Below are 20194 nucleotides of genomic sequence, written 5' to 3' on the forward strand. Positions count from 1 at the left end.
ACGATACAGTGCATATGATCTCACGACGTATAATTAATACATTATACATTATTATCTTATCTTGCCACACCCATGACCAGAAAAAGAAAAGGCTTTACGTCTCGAAGCTGTTTAATTTAAGTACCATTTTGAATCAGCATTGGATGTATAGTGGATAAGTATTGCGTACATGTACTCATACCCAACTTCGATTTTACGGTTTGTAGGATAACGTGGAACAGATCATTCAGAACAGTTACGTCTTGTCCTATTTAAAGACAAATTTTCAACGATTTATTTTCAGTATTCATTTTATTTTAATTTTTATTTCTAAAATATCTGTCATTCTGGCAGTTTCTATTGTCACGAAGTTAAAGTGAATCGTGCCAAACTTTGAATAAAAAGTCTGTTCTTTGCTTAGTTTTCAAGTCATTGATTTCTCTTTCCATGTCCGTCTCTGTAAAATTTAACATGATTGAAAAACAAGGATTAAAATGTCTTATGCTCTACTAGTAGCATCAGTGTCTCAAATAAAAAACGTCTATTTCAGTTCGCCGAGGAATGGTTGCATATTTGAAAGCAAGCAGTACTTCTTGCGTCAATGTGCGTCAATGTGTCTTGACTGAGCCTGAAACGATACAAGAGAAACGTTGCGAATACTCATACGACGCGTTTTGTTTTTGCGTTTTGCGGCGTAATTCGAATCAACAGCATTTTGCATTAGTGGCAAAAGCTGCATAGACAAACGGATAAGGATTATGATTAGTAACAAGTTAATTTTAATTTTAGCTGTCGTGGTACAAACATTGAAAAGCCATAGTATCAAACGCAATCAACAAAATGGGCGTTTTCAGAAGACATGATTATGTTTAAAACTATTGCGATTGACGGTACCAGATTTCATAGAAATTTTGCTTTCCCCGCAAGGGAAGAAAAATTAACATGCCAAAATTGATACCGAGTTTGTAAACAGATTGTTGTGAATGTCACATTTCTCATTTAGAACTTACTTATTCCCCTAGCACGCAACGCGCTCCACAACAGACGAAGCGGCACTTGTATTGGCTGCCGTGGCGCTGCTGGCAGCCCTCGTCTGAGGCACACCGTGGTTTCCATCCATTAGGACACTTACACGCCAATAAGTTGTAATTGAAACGCTTCACACGTTCAACAGCTCTCCCCTCTTTGATGTTTCCCAGACTCAGGGCGTCTGACCAGCATGAAAATATATAGAAAAATTGTTTCACAGGCTGTAGACTTCAACAAAGCCATTCAATTCGGTAGTGAGGGGATGGGGATGGGCATGTGAGGCGGAGGACAGTAATTTCATATTTAAGAGCTTAGAAAATCTAGATTATTTTCATCCATTTAAAGAGGATATGACACCCACGCCTTCACTTAATAAACAAGAAGGCGGAGATTGTATTTCGTAACCTGACACTTACCTGAGAACGTCTCAATCATAAGGAAGCCAACAAGGGTGAGGAGAATAAATTTAGTCGTCGATACTGTGAACATCTTGTTAGTTAATCCCCTGGCAATTCCCGTTGCAGTTGATCAAATAACCAAAAGAGATTGAGAGTACCAATGATAGGACGCAAGTTACAAGTAAAAGCGCTAGCACTTCTTACGCGTCAACGCCTCTCAAAAGAAAGAATTAACTTACGATATTAGCAATTAATAAACTTTTATCAGCAATAGGAAAATGACACTGTCAACCGTGTTTGCATATGCGTCGATATCTTAAATTTTGCGCTTAATAAACCCTAATCACCAAATTTATTGGTCTACTCCTTTCATGAAATCTGTGTAACGTTCTCGTATGACGTCATTCAGATATCAACTTAACACACGATTTCGACACTTTTGCCAGGAAACTTAAATATTTTACGCATTCATTTGGAAACAGTTCATGTAAACATGTGTCAATCTTGTTGTAAAATGTCCAAATTTAAGATAAGTCTAAGACAAGTGACACCAAGGTCAATCTATCTATTTAATGAGTTTTTTTCTTCTATATGAGACTTATGTAAGCAGTGGAGCCCTCTGCTGACTGTATCACAAAACATTGCGCAGCCAGCGTGTGATAAAGCAATTTTGACTAATTTAGATGTGATCGAGTAATAAAAAATACTGGCAGTAGCGCCATCTACTCGTACCGGTAGTAGCCAATCAGACACAAAAAAAAAAACATCTGCACATGCGTTACAATACTAAGGTACATAGACTGATTTGACTGCTTTGGATGCTGTGAAATTCTACAGAATATAATTGGTGCCGCCAGAGAAACAGAGGAAGACAAAGAGGGAAAAGACTGGCATACTAAGGTGACCGACCAGCTGAAAGCTACATGTACCAAAGACGGAGAGATATGGAGGGATTGATCACCAACCCTACAGCCGGATAAATCATGATAAATAGGTTCATCAACATGTTTTTCTTCACTGTATGTTTTGTACCATCAGGCATCATGGGACTTTATAATAAATCAAAGTTACGAGCTGGTGCAATCTTACGGATAGCCTATAATGATTTTAAGTTGAAAGCACCCCCTTTGAAAAGGGGCACTTGGAAAGTTTTTAAGTGCGCCGTTTCGCGTTTTGAGCGAAATTAGAACTGACTTATGAAGCCCGAAAATTGAATTTGCAAACGATTTATTGGCTACTTTTCGTCAAATCAACATAATTTTCAATTCTCTGTCATTAACTCATTCATGATTTTCTAACTTCGATCTTTTTGCGGTTAACCGGTAGAACATTCCATAATGAGGGGAATACACTGTATGATCTGATGCTCGTTGTCGGTAAACTAGTATATATAAATACAGTTACAACAGAACAATATACAGGCACTAGTAAACATTCAGCATGTAGCCTACCGGCCCTTCCTTCGATAAATACACGTATTAGCGGATCATGGGATATTTTTATACCACTTCGAACCTCCCTTGCTGAAAATACCCACACTCCCGTACATGTATATTTTAGTTGGTTATTTGTCACCTGCCATGTTACTTGAACTCTTGCCCTTTTTTTCAAACAGTGATAGGCCCCATTCAGAAAAGGGGGCTAACTAGTCCGAGGGTCAAACATGGCGGCCCACTACACTGAGCTTGTCGTCTAATCCGTTAATAGACACTGAATAGATATCCTGTGGGGAAGTATTCAAGTGGATCGGCCATATTTGACCCTCAGACTAGTTAGTCCCCTGGTCTAAATGGGGCCATAGAGACACTGCTGCTGCACATGCAAAGAGATTTGATGCTGGTACTTCATTTAGATCAAACACGCTGAGTCTTCCTTGATGGCTAGAAAAATGAGCAATTGTCCTTAATTGCATAATTTTATAAATTGATTATATGAAATTACGAATCGTTTGTGGAGTTATATATACAGTATAAAAGAAAGTGCCACCTCCTGGTGCTTCCATGTAATTACGCTATACAGGGGGCTTTATTCTCTTATGCAAGGTCTCTACAAGTTTGCTTCTTGTTGTTTAGGCGAAAGTTAATCAATCGACCATATCGAGTGCGGGGACTTGGTTTAGATCATTCTCTTAAGTAAGTAGTAACCAGGCTTTTACATAACATGCATGTCGGTGCGGCAGGAATGGCAGGCCACTTGGAACCGTAGTCCGTTACCCATTACTTTCCACAGGTGACACTGGTACTGTAAATACTAACCCTTACCTGTACTTGTCACCGGACTTCTTCCTAGGACTACCATTCCTGTCACACTGGCACATATTTCATACCAGTAGTTATAGATGCCATTTATCAATTTGGGGTCAGGAATGTTTGTAAGATCTGTTTAATTTAACAAAAACTATGACATTCGTCCATAAGGTGTGACAGGATATCTGCTTTGTCGCATTCGAATCCTTCTCATCTGCCTCGCGCATGTTAACCAGAAGCTGTGATTGAAATGTCAGTGTGCTGGATTCTGTTAAATTGGATCTAATTACCATACACTGTATATGTCGCGCAAAGCAGTGCAGATGGGAAAGACTGATGATCACTTCACTGTTGTTTATTTAAGTAAAACCAAAGCAAATGAATTCAATGCCATATAATCTAAGTAGCGCGTGTTGCTTATAATTCTTCTTTAAGTTTCCGTTACTGTCACGCCATAAAACGATACCGATGCGGGTAGTTTGTGACTTAAGGGCGGCGAAGTTCCTGTGTTTTACATGTAGCAAAGGTGCGTGGGAGTTGAATCAAGTTATTGGAGAGCGTGAAGAAAATACCCAAAGTTGGATCTCCATTCAGATAAAATTATATCAAGCTGGGAAGGGACCAACTCGAGTCATTGGACAACCATATTGATGAATTAAGTTTTGAAGATGTTATGTCCCGTCTCTCACATATGTCAAACAAAGACTCGCGACTCGATTTAAAGACTCGAGTTGGTCCGATTTCTTATTTACTGTACTCCCTGTCTTAAGGAGCCTTTACATAACATAGTCAGAGGTAAACCTTTTTCAAACAATTGGCTTCTGTTGGCGGTTCCCTAGTCACATAAATACAAAGGTCGGAATACAAATGAGAAATAGATAAAATTACCCTCATTGCAACGAGGGAGTTAAACAGTTCCAAGCAAACATATTAAGCACTGGCTGCAAATACACGTTCGGTGCCAGCTATTTATTTAAATACTTTCTGTTTGATATCTTGATCAAAAAACCTGCCACCAGTGGCAATGAAATAATGTGGATTCAAAGGACAAAACACTGAAAATCGAATGGTTTTGCTGCAAAATGGACGAAATGCCAAATCTCCCAGATTTCAAGAAGTAATGCTTTATTATACACATACAAATGAAGTTATCCCAGATACATTTCCACCATGCTTTTCGGGTCAACAAAATTGGCTGAAAAATGTTTCCTGATGATACAATAAGTATATCTGGCAAATGTTATACCAGTATATAGGTTTAATGGTAATGTGTTTTCAAAAATTGAGAAATGCTCTCTATTAATGTCTTGCGTCTCGCACTCAAAATAGCTTAACGTTTATCCATTACTCAGCTAAGCTGCCACTCAGTCTTATTATAAAATAACCTATTTCTTTGAAGTTAATGCCAACAACAAATTGGCATTAATGTACAATTGCAGTAATTTCTTGAAACTCCATTTATTGACATGCAGCTGTGAGTGCTTTTCTCAGTCGATATAAAGCGTTGGGGGCAAACAAACACAAGTTTATTTTGCGAATTTTCCAAGATAATGCGAATTCCGCCTTTCCATGAATCCTGCAGTCACATTAATTACCACTAATCATTGCTTAGAAAAAACAATAGTTTGTGCCTTCGGACATAAATTTGTTTACGTGATCAACTTTGGAATGTTATGAAAATTGTGTTATTATGTTTATGACAGAAAAAAATAAAACCGTATGATTTATTGCCGGTAACAGTTACATGTACGATGTAGTAGGCTTCACAAGATTATTCAATGCAAATATTTTACAGAAACAGCCAAAAGATTATATGGATAGGTGTAATCTTGGCATTCTAGTACATGTATAAGTGAAGGAAAAAATGTGTATCCTAAGTGACATCATCTGGGTATTTGTTTGACATAAAGATTTATAAAATTATAATTTTCTGTCAACAGTTCTGACTTGTTGCAACAGGGGGCCAGTGTCAGTATAAATTATATACTTTGAAATCGCGTGAAACTGACAATACAATATTGTTATATCAAAGGTAAAATATACAACAGTTGACACGAATATATTGAAACATTCAAAAATATATACTTCTCTGTTCTTTTGAGAAGTTGTTAAAATACTTTTGCGACTTAAAAGCCTTCGAAGATTAGTCCTGCCTTAGAGTACACAGAAACTACAGTAAAAGACGGAGGGTCAAGCGATAATCCGCAATTGAATAACAATACATGTATGACTATCTAGAGGTTTGCAGTCTTAGTCTTGTAAACATGCTCACGAAATATAATACATAATTTGTAACAATCGTCTTAAACATCTTGAAAATAATTTTTTTTGCGCAAAGAATTCTACCTTATCGGCAAATACGGGAGCGATCCAATGAAAACTCTGTATATCATCCCCCTATCTCTATTTATTTCTCCTCTGCTCCCTCGATTTCCTCATGTTTTCCCAAAGCTCGGGCTAGATTATACAGCTGCATATACTCCTCCGCAGCCTTTTCCCGCTTTTCTTCTGCCTGAGCTTTTCTGATGAAAGCTCCCCAGCGCCCGTACTGTGGCTCGGCCTCGTATGGGTAGAAGGGAGCTCGTTTATTCCCCGGTACCATACTTAGGTATTGGCGCTTAGGCACGGAAGGGTAAGGTCGTATGGGAATCTCGTAAGTTTGGTATTCTGCCTCTGGTTCTTCCCGCCAGTATCCACGTGGTTCGTCATCCTCTTCTACTCTGAAATTCGGGGAGAAAGCCCTTCTTTGGTCAAATATTCCGTATCCAAAACCAATTCTGTTTCTTTTGGTTGGTATGTTTTGGGGGACGTAGCGATATATGTCGTAGTTATCTGACGGGAGAAATTCTCGGGTCCAGTATTCTTGGGGTACGTATCGGGGCACGTCGTAAGGGCTGTAAGACTGATCATCTTCGTATCCATCTTCTTCATCTTCTGTACGAGAGTTGTAGGCTGCTCGCATTAGCTGCCACAAATCTCGCAGTTCGTCTTCCGAAAACCTGACATCATTATAGCCGTTCACATCTCGCCGAGAGCGTTTGTTTCTCCTAAGTTCTTTTTCTTCTGCTGGCGCATCACGCTTTTCAAGGCGGGCGGGGAGGCTGGCGCTTCTCTTTCTTCTGTAGTCGTATGGAGATAGGTATGGATAATAATAGCGGTAGACGTAAGGGTCTACGAAGTGGTCTCTGTCGTAGATCATTTGATCTGAAAAGATATATGCTGTGATATATAGCTGTGATAACTAAAAGTCAGATATTCCAGCTGTGTAAATTAAGAAAATAATATATGTTTGTTGACTTTCCAAGACATCAAAGACCCATTCCCAAGTTCAAACATCAATATGGCAGTTAAAATATAGTATAGCCATATGTAACGTCTTTGGACTTAGAGTATAAATGTGTAACTTCCATTGTAACCCACACCTACCCCTGCATTTACGCGTGTACATGTCACGATCAGCAAAAAGTGCTTACCATAGTATTTTTTCAAATCATCATAATCATATTCTTCCTCGCGTTCCTCATCGTCAGAGCCATCCTCCGCAAGTTCCTCGGGTGTCTTCTCTTCTGCACCAAGACTAGCAAGTGCTTTCTCTTCATCAGTGATATCGGCATCAGGGGGAAGCTGAGGGGGCGCCACCGGCTGTTTATCTACCAGTTTGTCCATTTCATCGCTTTCTTCGTCTTTACTCTCAGAGATGTCTGGCTCTGTAGAATCTGAATGGCTGTCTTCATCCTGTTTATCCAACATGTCCTCCGTCTCTGAATCGGTATTCTGGTCTGGCGTCGAGTCTTGATTGAAAGGCTCTATCACACTGTCGGCCGGTGGTTCGTTAGAGTCGTCGCCAGCGTCAGCGCTGGGTACCTGTTCCGACTCTTCAGCAGTGGTGCCAGGGTTCACGAGTTTTGGTATTTTATCCGAAAGCACCCTATCCATTTGAGTATCAACGAATTCAACTGGCTTTGATTCCACTTCTGACTCGCTTTTGGCATCAACCAAACTGTCTTCTTTCTCGTGTGACGCGGTAGAACCAGCCTCTTGACTCTTACTTTCTATACCTGGGTCTGATTTCTTTACCCTTTCCTTATTCTGTTGATTTCCAAAGGCTATGGTTTCGTCTGAGCGCTTTTCTGTAGAAAAATATTTAAACAATTGAAACAATTCCAATCAGTGCATTTCTGTGAATTTCGGTGTTTAAAAATTAATTCGATTAAATAACCATTCCTGCATGAAACATTGTAATGTACATGCATTTATATTAAAAACCTTCAGTCATATACATGTGACAACTTTTCAATTGCTTTTTTGCCTTGACGTAGGATGATAGATGAATAAGGAAACAAAAAGGAGAGAGTTTGAATAACGTGTTAAATATATAAGGGAATTGCATGTAATACGTACTTAAATATCAATAACACAAAGCAGAAGTGTCGTGTTGTCAAAAAAAGTACAAAAGGGGTAATGTGAGGCTAGTTGTTTATCTGGAAAATAGTGATTTTTGTGGCATTGGCATTTTATGTAGAGGAGGATGACAAAGCCATTGCACCATATTGATTATCAATGAATGACAGTAGAATGTTGTTGTTTTTTGTATTTTATTTTATTGGTAATTTCAAGTAAATATCATTACTAGCCAAAGCCCTGAAGACAGTTTGGATTAGGGCATTCCTAGCCATCTAATTTTCAATTTAATCCCGAGGGTTTTCAACTGGGCCCGCCTTTTGGGAATTCCAAGTGAGCCATTCTACCCTGTTCATCCTTACTGTGGTAAAGCCACATTTGGCCTGTCCTGCGTGGCATTATCATCCTGAAAATTGAACGGATGGTCCCTGTCCCCAAAGATGTTTCCCATCGCTGTCAGTAGGTGTTGGTCCAGGCATCCCGTTTAGCGCTCGTGATTGTGTGTTCAATTTAAACGTACCAGTCCATCAATACCGTATATTTTGTGAGTTCCCGTACTTTCAACAAGGAAGCAATTTGACCGCCAGAGGGACGTTACACGTTCGATGACACACCAAGAGCACAAATCATACAAATGGCGCAATACTTTTGTCACCCCCAATCCCCAGAAGTTGCCATCTGTTTCATTTCATATCAAACAAAACTTCGTGAAATAAGGTTTTGACAGGTAACAATTTTGTATGTCAGTAAAAATAGGACAACTAAAATGTTGACGTTTCGGATATCTTTATCATGATCACAACAATTTAACACTTCCATCTCATAAAAACATGACGCTACAGCAGTAATAATTCCTCTCACTTTCTTCAATTATCTTACCTGGCAAGGTGGGAGCAGCTGCCATGACTCCCAACAGCATTGCCACCACAGCGCATTTTAGCAACATCGCGATGATGCTCTGGAAAGTCAAATACAAAAACTTCTTTGAATATGTACTGTACATGTACCAGTTAAGATATTCAAACATCTTTTTTTTACCGCGAGATTTTTTTTCTCCAATTCTCAATTGTACAGTAAAAAAATTACACACGTAAACTATTCAGGAATATACATAAAATTCAAAGCCATGACTCTTGTACTGGTTTGAACTCAAATTCTAATAATATTATTGTTTGCGTGTACTAGATAAGCACGAATCTCATTGTTTGATCTGAAAACGTGTATCTATTTGGATCGTCATTCTTTATACAAGTACGAACATCAATTGATGATGTTTTGTTTCCAGTTTAATTAAGCAAGAACGAACAGCAGGATGAATGAAGCTGCTTATACAAGCTTATAAGAAATGGGAGCTTCAAATCCTGCGCTTCTGTTCCGGGGCGATTATATCAGCATGATCTTTTACATCTAACAATCAAAGAATGGTGAAAATAGAATAACCCACGGCAAGCTTGCTTCTTCAAAGATAACATTGACGTAATGCATGGATTATTCATGTCCATTTGTAACAGCCACACGGTAAACAAAAGCCGTATTCATGTGCGTAAGCTGATATGCATATATCAAATTTCAAATAATGACATATATTAGGTAGCCGCTATTTGACATTTGTATACACGGTTGGTGATGTAAACCTCAAGCATTAAATGTCGATTTCCGTGCTAGACAAGAGTTGTTTAAGTGGCAAACTCATATGGCTTTGTCTACTGTTTGCCCACGGTAAAAGTTCCTGCATGCTGGGAGCCCATAGACATTGTTATCTAAGGTATCTATTTTCATGTCAGAACTTCAAATGAGTCTCTCGTCTTTTGTCTGAAGTGTCCGTTATTTTATCCACTTGTATGGGGATTCTCATGCATTCTCATACTTTTGAACGAGACTCGTATTTGGAGCGTGTCTTGGGTTTATGATAATGCCAACTTTACACTCCGGGAATTGTTAAAGTAAACCAGACTGCATACATGCGTATAATACTGAATTATATGCAAATAAAGGCGAGAGGGAAACATGACTCACATTTTGTGATTGCTCCTTGGAAATATGTCACCTATTCTTTGCTACCTTTGAAGATACATTCTATAGTTACTGTGTTAAACCAGTGACTCTTGCTTCCAAACATTCCAAACACAAATATTGTGTTCTGTATTGATTTCACTCAGAAATATAGAACCATGCATTTTTAAAATACTCTTGATCTATGGTTTCATTAACTTTTTTCCTTTTGAAACAATAAACCAGTCTAAAATATTCTACGCTTGCTGCGAAAATGTTGCAATTTGCTTTATCATAATTTGAAATACAGAACCAGACAAACCAAAACCGCTCTGCTCAACACAAGCATATAATTGGGACGGCATAACACAAGCTTCTGTCAACGGAAGCATGAATATCATATCTTAAGAAAACCCAAAGGTGCGTAACTCGTTATTTCCACTGGCTTAGGTTAAAAAAGCACTGAGGCAAGCCAATTAAAGACTTCTTAAAACCCATAACGACGAGCTATTTCCATTTATTGAGCTCTTCTGGCGTTTTAATGTTCTTTATCATTAGACTTAGATTGATTTCCAATGTTAAATCAGGTACAGCACGTGGGTGTAGGAAGAGAATAAGGACCCAATAAGGCACGCTGGCTAATGCACAAGTGGGATAATTAGTATTGACTAATTTGCCATCCCTGCTTGTCTAACAGAGCACTGCGTCAACTATAGCGTGCTGTCATTCTGCTGGATAGATTCAGAATGATTCCATGACTCGCCAAGAACACACTCCATCCATTTCTTTTATACACTTTTTCCTCGAGAAACCCAAAACTCACTCTTAAAAACCATTTGAATCTATTATTTAGCCAAATAATATCAACAAAGTTTGACAGATCTTCACTGCGTTGCTGTAGTGGTAATATGAAAACTAGAAACTTATCAATCAGTAATTCTAAGCAAATGGTACGAGTTGTTTTACTGTATACTTCTTTAAACCTAGGATCCAAAAGCCTCTTTATTTTTGATCATAGTTTAAACAGACTGCAACAGGCCATTACAAAAGTATTGCAGCATGTGTGTAAATACAATGTTTACTACCAAATGATAGGAACGACCTGTCTTACTTGGTATTGTAGGCTTTTGACGTGTATATTTCATCAGTTATGACTTATCAGCCTGAATGATTGAATATTCGCTTTGTCAGCTATCATTATCAAAAAGATGTGTATTCTACAATACTAGTGCGATGGCCGCCATTAAAATGGAGAATATGTGGAAGGAGAAGTTGGAATTTCACTGCTACTTTCTACTTTCAGACCGAAATAATTGCTTTTGGCTGACTGAGGGTACAATATAATTGATGATTAGAAAGATGTGCAAAACGCCGATTGAATAAAAAACCGGATAAACAAAAACCATTGACGTCTCTCATTAACTGGCAGTGTTGCCATTAGGCTTACACTCTTTCACTGATAGTAGAAATCTAAAAACCATCCTCTTACATCCTTACTTTGAAGGCAAAAATTTTAATTCGCCGATAGCGGCAGCCAAAACAAATTTCATAGGGTTGCTTCAAGGAAATAGAACAGCCCTTTGCATGAATAATCCTGCCTAAAGATACCAATGGTTCTTAATATATCATCACTTATTTTGTTCAAGAGGAAACCCAACTGAGATGGATCAGCATAATTTTTAACTTAACGTAAAAATGGGGTCTCTAAACCAGTGCAGAATTGGCATTCAGTTTGATAATAATAATAATCTTTATTGGAATGTTGCAACCCGAAGGTTGAAGTTATACATATAAATATTAATTTATTTATTTACTATAATTTGTAATCAAATTTCATTGTAAGTCAGAGAAGCCTGGTCATTTTTGGTCCTGTTGCACACTATACAGGTAGTCGCTCTCACCTCCCTGGGGAGGATACAGCCCGGCTGCCATATTAGGCGCTCAGAGCTAACAAACTAACAAACATTTCTCCTCTGCCAGACCAGGCCCCTGCTTCAACCCCTTAGTGCTGAGTGCCAAGCGGGGAGACAGCAGGTACCGTTTATAAAGGACTGGTATGTCCCCAGACGGGTTTGAACCCACGTCCTCCCGCTCCGGAGGCGGACACTCTAACCACAAGGTCATCCGGTCGGTCAAAATTAGCATTGATGGGCCAAATCTACTTTAAACAAGTTTCGTTCCGTAGTACAAGTGGTAAATTTTTTAATAGTTTGAGTGAAGCAGTTCTGAATAAATAATAACTTGTTATATCTTAACCATTCCGCGCTTGACTCCACAAAATGAAATGGCTACTGGGCGTAACGCGTTTGGCAAGCAAAATATTTATTTCACACGTCAGTGTGATACTACTAAGAGAAGATCCGAAGATCTACAGATCCACGGATCAAATATGGCGGACCCTACATGAAAGAAGAGTCTCCCCGCCTCCACACGCGCCATTAAGCAAATTAAATCACGGCTCCGAGGTTTAATTGCTGGGCCCTTGCAAGGACGGTGCGTGTGGAGGCGGGGAGACGATCAGCGGATAAATCGGCTCTTCTTTCATATAGCAGGGGCGGATTTAGGCCGTCTTCTGGGTCTTCCAGAAGACGGTCAGATTTTCAAGTTTACATTGACGGGTATCCAATTTTTAATGTTGGAAGACGGTCAAAATTGGAGGATGAATCAACAAAGATAATTTGGAAGACTGTCAGTATATAGCTCTGGATCCGCCCCTGTATAGGGTCCGCCATATTTGATCCATGGATCAGAAGATCCTCGGATCTTTTATTCCAAATGGGCTCTTAGACATCGCAAGCCTTAAAAATAATATTCTAATTTTAGAAAACGAATTAATCAGTTTTTAGAAATGTGATAAAAAGAAAGTATGAACGCCACATGTGACATATCTTAGACATCGCAAGCCTTAAAAATAATATTCTAATTTTAGAAAACGAATTAATCAGTTTTTAGAAATGTGAGAAAAAGAAAGTATGAACGCCACATGTGACATAAAATACAAAATTCACTATACACATTTTCGGAAAGGGGATTCAGCAGCAGACACTTGATTCATTGCTCTATAGATTCTCAATAATGAACACTCATGGCTTTTCATCCAAGCCATGGGGCATATACAGTAGAGACGTAAAAGGTCATCAAAATAAAGCAGTCGCATTTGAAGTCTCACTAGTATATAGTTTGTTTTAATTTCAAGGCGTCATTTTTGTATCATTTTTGTAATCATTTTTGTAATGTGTAAGAGAAATGTTTCTTTCAAAATTATTGTTTGGATATTCAAAAAGATCCCTCTGCTTGTGCAATTAATTGATCTCAACTTGAACTTCAATATTTTTCTATTTTTTTAATCAACAAGTTTTGCAAATTATGTGAAATAATGTTTCCATTATGCCAGTATTTGCACGATAAAAAATCCCAGGTGAAATTTAAAAAAACATACAAAACACCCTTTTTGAAAATAACCAAACCAAAGGGAACTCAGATTAAGGAAATTGACTAATCAATATCGGTTCATTGAACTTGGGTTGTAAAACCACTCGGGAAACTTAACAAGGTGCCTCGAGGAGAACACCTCCGCAAACCTAATTTAAACCTGTATCTTGTAACAGATGTGTATTTAATTGTACTTGACTCTCTTTGGAGGCCTAAAAACTCAAAGACCCAAGGCAAAAGACAAATTATAACTGTAATTGTAATCTTCAATCGGCACGTGGTTTCCCCTGCAAGCTAAAAAAAGAATTAAAACACAAGAGCGAATTTTATTTCCTCATCTACTGACTCGTAAATTTTTCGTATCAAATTAACAGATTTCAAAGGAGAAAATGGTTGCTGAATCATTACTGAATAGTGTTAAAACGTGTGTTGCACATGTGTGTGTGTGTGTGTAATTGAGTCAACAGGCACGTAGGTCTACATGAACATATGAGAAGTCGCACTATTTAACTTAAATCTCTTCTTGATAGGCAGTATATGGATTTGTTGCGTCAAATCTCCGATGCTTGAATATATAAATAACATCGACTTGAAAGAGCCGCCTCTTCAGAAAATGTATTGGCGACAGTTAGATTGAGTGCTTTCCTGTTGAACCTCTAAGCCAGCACAACATTGCAAAGAAGCATGTGACATATAAGTCTTAAAACACATCAGAAATATCCCTTTAGTCCCTTAGTAATGCCATGAGAGATTATATCTTTTAGCTGCATTAACTGATTTGCACTGAACCAAAGCTATCATGCTCAGTTCCTTTGCTGAATTCTTTGTTACAGAAGGCTGCTCTCGTACAAAAGCCGATACTGAAATGTCAACCTCCCACGCCTGCGCTGAGACAAAGCAATTGAACACTCGGCATTGTCACGGAATTTGACAGAGTATGTGAATAATTAAAGCATTAATCTAAGACGGACGGTATCCGGTGTTAGAGAAAACGAGATTCAAATCATTTCGTATGGCTGATAGAAGCTTTTTTTCAGAGCGCCGTGAGTGCGGTGTCATGTTAATCTAGACACTTGGCTTGAAATTACTACACAGCAGGGTAATGTTTGATGAAAAAACTGTGGCGTTTTTTCTTTTGCATATCAACAAAAATGTACTCAGTATTTTCGAGGTATATGTGATGTCACAGTAATAGTACTTTACTATATTTGAATGAAAAGTGTGAAATGATGATATGATTTAACTCGTCAAACATGCATGTTCATTGACTACAAGGGGCCTTTAGTCTCATCATTATATGGAAAAGCTTATTTTGATATTATTTTTTTTCAATGAATATCTTTTGTATGTCATCACTGCAGAACAAAGACCTGGCGTCTAAACTTTAAATATTAACCCAAAATATAAACAACAGAATATCGGCAATGCATGTCTATGTTTTGCTCCCGTCGGAGCTGCTCTCCTCAGTTCACTGCTGTTGGTAGAATATTGTTATTGGTAATCCCTGCATCGCCAGGACACGGGGCGCCAGAGATTGATGCGCTTTTAATTCTTACAAGCTGTATGGATATACCGCTATAAAAGGTTATTGATTAACTCACTTACAGTAAAAAAATGCGTCTAGGTATATCAGCCAAGAGGGAATCCATTCTATCATTGTATGCCATTAAAACCATTTTCTTTTTCTTGTATTGTTGTTTGCTCTGCGCCAAATGTAAGTTTGATTTCTACCTTTGGGACAAAATATTTAGGTCAAATAATAGGGAATGTGTAGATATCAGAAGTGCATGAGTATAATGAAACACCTTGTAGAGCAGCTAGATACAGACATAAAGAGACGTCACGTTGCGCGTCAACAGAACTGACAATAGTCTCAAGCAGAATCGTGTTCACCTAACTCGTTTCAACCGCTATGTGGTTTTAAATGCCGGCTTTTTCTATCTCTTTATCAAATATCTTGTGTTAACGGGTTCAGAGAAAAAAGAGCAACAGTATAGAATCATTTCAGTGCAAACTTAAGCATCACAAACAGATTTACCAAAAAGCAAATTTCACGGCAACTGAAATTTGAAACTGACGTTTGAAAGTGCAGTGATGTTGTTGTATAAATGTACATGTTAAATCCTGTTGTCTTTGCCCAGTTTTGGGAAAATTATTTTGTGTGTTGGGGAAGGTGTCTGTTCTTGATTTTACAATGTAAACCACAGAAGACATAAGCGACCAAAGACTACCTAATACATGTACTCCCGGATCTAAAATTAGTTGACAAATACGATGTGGACATGTTGATATTAACCTTAGCAGAATAACACCTAACACTTAAATTGCTACATGTAAGTTAATTTAAAAGGTGGCCATCTAAGAAATGACCACTTAACACACAGTAACGTTAAGTCACAAATGAAATCATCTTGTTAATTTTCATATATAATATTGGTCATTTAGATTTGTACATAGATAAAGCAAATGTAACTTCATGTTCGTTTAAATGATGCTAGAAATTTTTATATGTACATAGAACCCTTTACTTTACCCATTGAAACAGCATCTAAGAGATATAAGATGCATCTGGATTAGATGTGGTAAATCGAATCTTTTACGAACCTAAAGGAGACGCACAAGTTGGACAGTTCTCTGCCAATACGATTGTTTTCTTTTGTCTTGAATAAGATAAATGGCGCACGTCATTCACCATTTCCAGGATATTCCGTTTGATTAAGGTAATTCAGTTTCCTGAGACTTTCAATCTCCCAAATCAGAGTTTTATTTTACTATGAATTCCCCTTTTAAATCGGAGAAATGTCAAGGTGTTAACGGAATCAAACATGTATTGCTTGTACAGTTGGCATCTTGGGTCTTATTGCGATGAAAATCTACACCTTGTTACTCAGTTCATTCAAATTGTCAAACGGCTTTGATCTCAAAAAGTCAAAATTGTACAGACACTTTTTGAACGTGCAGCACTGCAGATGGATTCAGGAATCGCATACTTTTTTGTATTAACGACGAATGTCAAATAACTCAGGTTTTAGTGAGGAGTAGCACGAAAATCTATGTGTAAGCAGGTGTGCTAACGCGTGAATTTCGTGCTAAGCGGAAGGAAAAATCAGAAAATAATAAAAACACAGCAATTTAAAATTCGATTTCTTATTAACCAGCAAAGGCAGTTGCTAACAGTATTAATATTCACCTCATATTAGTTGGCAGACAGAACGTTTTATACACAAGTACATTTGTTTAGCTAGGCTCTACTCTGGTCTTCAGATAAAATTTGGTCCCTTGTCTCAAGACTATACCGCAGAAAATATTTTCGGGACCAAAAGAGAGCCAGCCAAGGGCACATTTCGGGACCACGTTTGGTCACATCATGATGCACAGAACAGGTAGGACCAGAATGGAGCCTCTAGGAAACAAGTTAGAGCCAAGGGAGCGAATATGATCTGAGGACCACAGTTGGTATGTGGAACGAAATGTATCCTCACGCGCCTATAAGTTATTAGTCTCATTTTTTCATCAAAACTATTTAATTGAGGTATCGTTCATCTACTCGGAAATAGCTAATTTTGTTTAAACTGTGGCGGATCATTGATGACGTCATTATAACACTAGCGCTAGCTCAATTAGCTTCTTTCACCTTAATTCAACTATACTGTATATATTAAAGATAGGATTGAACACATGCTTAGCTTAGTGTTAATGTTGCCATAGGAGAACATTATCCAAGCCATATAACCTAATCAACACCATCAGTAACCCGACTCCGGTAGCTACAGCAAATATCAAAATCAAATTACCACATGGGCGTCTCAGCATGAGAAGATATATTTCCAATCACTATTTATTCAAATGGATGAGATGCGTGATAAAATATTGGCAATTTTAGTACGTGAAGATATTAGTGAAGCAAATACAGAATCTGACGGCCTGTCCTTTCTTATTTATTCCTGTCGAGTGAACACGCGTGTGTACTGAGGCAAGTGGTTAACGGCGGCAATAGCCGATGGAAATATATGGAAATGTCGTGTCATTGGTGCCATTAAACCCTTGCTGATTTATCCCATTTTGTTGCAAGTTAAGTCTGTGTTAACATTGACATCTTTCAACACTAAGTTCCATAAGGTTCTAAAGCTTATATGATCTCGGTGAAAGATGACAGGAGGTATACGGATAACAAGTGATACTCTACATGAAAGCTTTGATAACCTCTTGAATTTCGATTACCTGAAATAAGTAACAGAAAGGAATACCATTATCACGCATAGTTATACAAGTTATCTGAAACTGGCTTACATGAGGAAATATTCTGCTATACAGGTCAAAAATTATTCGATATCTATACCTTAATAAACCTTGTAAATTGGTACATCTATGAGAAAAAAACGAATACTTGTCCGGGGTAAAATTGATACAAGCGTCAATTTTTAAGGTTAATAGATATATTTACCGAGGATTTTTGATATATATTTGTAAATGCTCTTGACCTCAAATGGAGAATTCGCATAACTGTTCTCGAAAAGTTATGTCCAGTAATAGAAACTAAAAAAAGTCATTATCTCACGTATCAGAGATGTGAATCTGTATGTGTCAGAGTTTGTATGTTGTGCTGGGTGAAAGTGAGGTATTTACAACGATTCACTAGCAAAGAAGACCTTACTTTGTGAACAAAATCTGCAAAAGTAATTTGTCGAAATTTGACCAATGCCTTATATAATTTAAAGTATATTCATCCCGACTGCTATTGAACAACGTCCAGTTGCCTTGGGCTTTACGTTGGTTTAAGCAAGACTACGCAATCAAATAATAAACTTACAATAAATAATTATCTATAAATGTTGACATGACTACTGACTACTTTTGCTTTCAACTATAGACTTTAAGTCTAGGTCGCAAATCTACATCAGGAAAATAATGAAAGTACATTATGACGTGCAAAAGCGAAAAACCAAAATGGTAGTACTATCTGAAGTTTCATATCGCAGAATTGAGAGCTGTTGACTATAGAGCATATAAACGATAAGCAGTATCAAATTACTGCCCTTTTTTATCTGTCCATTATAAATTCCACGGAGGATATGTAACGGTAGAAATATTGGAACAAAAACAACACATGAATATTTGCCCCAGGGGAGCTACTGCCCATAAAGAGTAGTTGTCAGCATACGACGTGTGTTTCTATAACAAATCGTTTTCAGTCACTAACGCCTGCACTCCTTGCACGTGGCATATAATATGAAAATTCTAATCTAAAAAGAAAAGACATTATCAAATCTGCTGTTACATTTTACTGTCTTATGGGTCTTTTTTATATTTATAACATAAAATAGCGTTGAATTCAGTGATCAATTACCGCTTGAATTTAAACAGAGCAAACATAAACGATGAATTTGTGAATATATTTCCGCTAAAACTAGAGCAGGAGAATCCATTTTATCTAATACACAGAAACTACCAGCTGGCTGCAGATTGACATGCATATAGCACTAGGCATGTAACTCTGTTAAACCATGTACGTACATACAATCATTAACAAATCTCAAGAAATGAGCCTTACTGATCCGATCGATGAATTTTCGTCAGAAACCGAAAAAAAACACTTTGACATGAAAACATCCTTTACAACATGCATCCCAGATTGAGTGACGACCACAGATTTGTTTTTATGTTGACACGTGAATATTGCATTGCGAAAAATTAACAAATTGCATGATGAGAGAAAAAATAGATTCGTACATTAGTTTGAACATTAAACAAGAGCAAATCTGAAAACTGAGGAACAAAAAATCTTTATCACAAAAGCAACACAACATCATTCTATTTTCTAATACTGTATCCACTCTCTCAAATCAATTCAACAGCAGTGTTGATTATTAAACAAGGACGACTCAATTACCTGGCAGTGGAGTTCTATAGCCAAGTTACCCTTCTTGACGCGGCGTGTGTTCTCTCTGCCAGAACGTTTGGTTTCTAATCTGAAAAAAAATCAGCTGACGTTTGCCAGTGCCACCTGGACTAGTTATAAACCAATAAATTTCGTGTTCTAAGTTGCTACACGTTGCTCTGTTTCTATGGAAATGTGAATATCTATTCGTTGCAGCCTCGTCTCCCTTTCCTGTGCTGCCTTCCCATGTAGCGTCATACACTTGCGAGAGCCAATCGATAGCTCACCAAGAGAGGAAGACAATTGATTTTTCGGTCTCTTAGGATTAAATCGAGTCCACGGAGCGGAGGTTCTATTACATGAATTATGACATAGATGGGGATATCTTGTCATATTGCGTCTGAAATGTGGCAGTGGAAAAGCTTAAATGTGAATGTGTATCTATTACTTCCTTTATAGAAGAGAAATAAATCCACTTTTGCGCTTAAAAAGCTTATGCATCTTTTAAGCCTTGGATATAAAAGAAAGATGAGTGGCCTGGCTGTATATGAGTCCTGTATTCACTGGTGTTGTCTGAGGTCAGACACCATTGTCAGCTTCATCTTCATTATATCAAGGACCACTCTCCAATTTATCATTCAAGATATTCCTTATTACTAATTACTTGGAAAGTCACTTATCCTCTTGAAAACTACCTTACTTTGATATGTCAACAATGCAAGGGATTATTATCAGAATGTTCTTCGCTGGGGTATAATTATGTTTCTTGATTTCAAGTACATTAACGGCTATTAAACATTATTTTCGCATGCCATTATACACGTCTTAAGAAATGAATC

General features: G+C 37.8%; 1 protein-coding gene and 1 long non-coding RNA gene across 2 annotated transcripts; both read right to left on the bottom strand.

Moving 5' to 3' along the window:
- Nucleotides 1–272: 272 nt before the first annotated feature.
- On the bottom strand, nt 273–1691 carry LOC106152603 (uncharacterized). The gene is made up of 3 exons (XR_001237346.2): nt 1425–1691; nt 990–1189; nt 273–607 (listed from the first exon to the last, which is right to left on the bottom strand). It is a non-coding gene; the product is annotated as an uncharacterized LOC106152603 (long non-coding RNA).
- Nucleotides 1692–4760: 3069 nt separating this feature from the next.
- LOC106152578 (uncharacterized) lies at nt 4761–19629 on the bottom strand. The gene is made up of 4 exons (XM_013526210.2): nt 19368–19629; nt 8933–9011; nt 7126–7782; nt 4761–6856 (listed from the first exon to the last, which is right to left on the bottom strand). Exons 2-4 carry the CDS (start codon nt 8997–8999, stop codon nt 6060–6062), a joined length of 1521 nt encoding a protein of 506 aa, XP_013381664.2. The 5' UTR covers nt 9000–9011; nt 19368–19629; the 3' UTR covers nt 4761–6059.
- Nucleotides 19630–20194: the final 565 nt, after the last annotated feature.

This window comes from Lingula anatina, chromosome 1 (assembly GCF_051362555.1).
Source record: "Lingula anatina isolate TDL-2025a chromosome 1, LinAna3.0, whole genome shotgun sequence".
NCBI classification, from domain to species: domain Eukaryota; kingdom Metazoa; phylum Brachiopoda; class Lingulata; order Lingulida; family Lingulidae; genus Lingula; species Lingula anatina.

Bases quoted from the DNA above. Each gene is read 5' to 3' on its own strand.
- LOC106152578 (XM_013526210.2), bottom strand. From the start codon at position 8,999: ATGTTGCTAAAATGCGCTGTGGTGGCAATGCTGTTGGGAGTCATGGCA. The intron at 7,783-8,932 runs GTAAGATAATTG...ATTTTTCTACAG, and splicing joins AGCTGCTCCCACCTTGCCAG to AAAAGCGCTCAGACGAAACC. The intron at 6,857-7,125 runs GTAAGCACTTTT...ATATCTTTTCAG, and splicing joins TGATTTGAAAAAATACTATG to ATCAAATGATCTACGACAGA.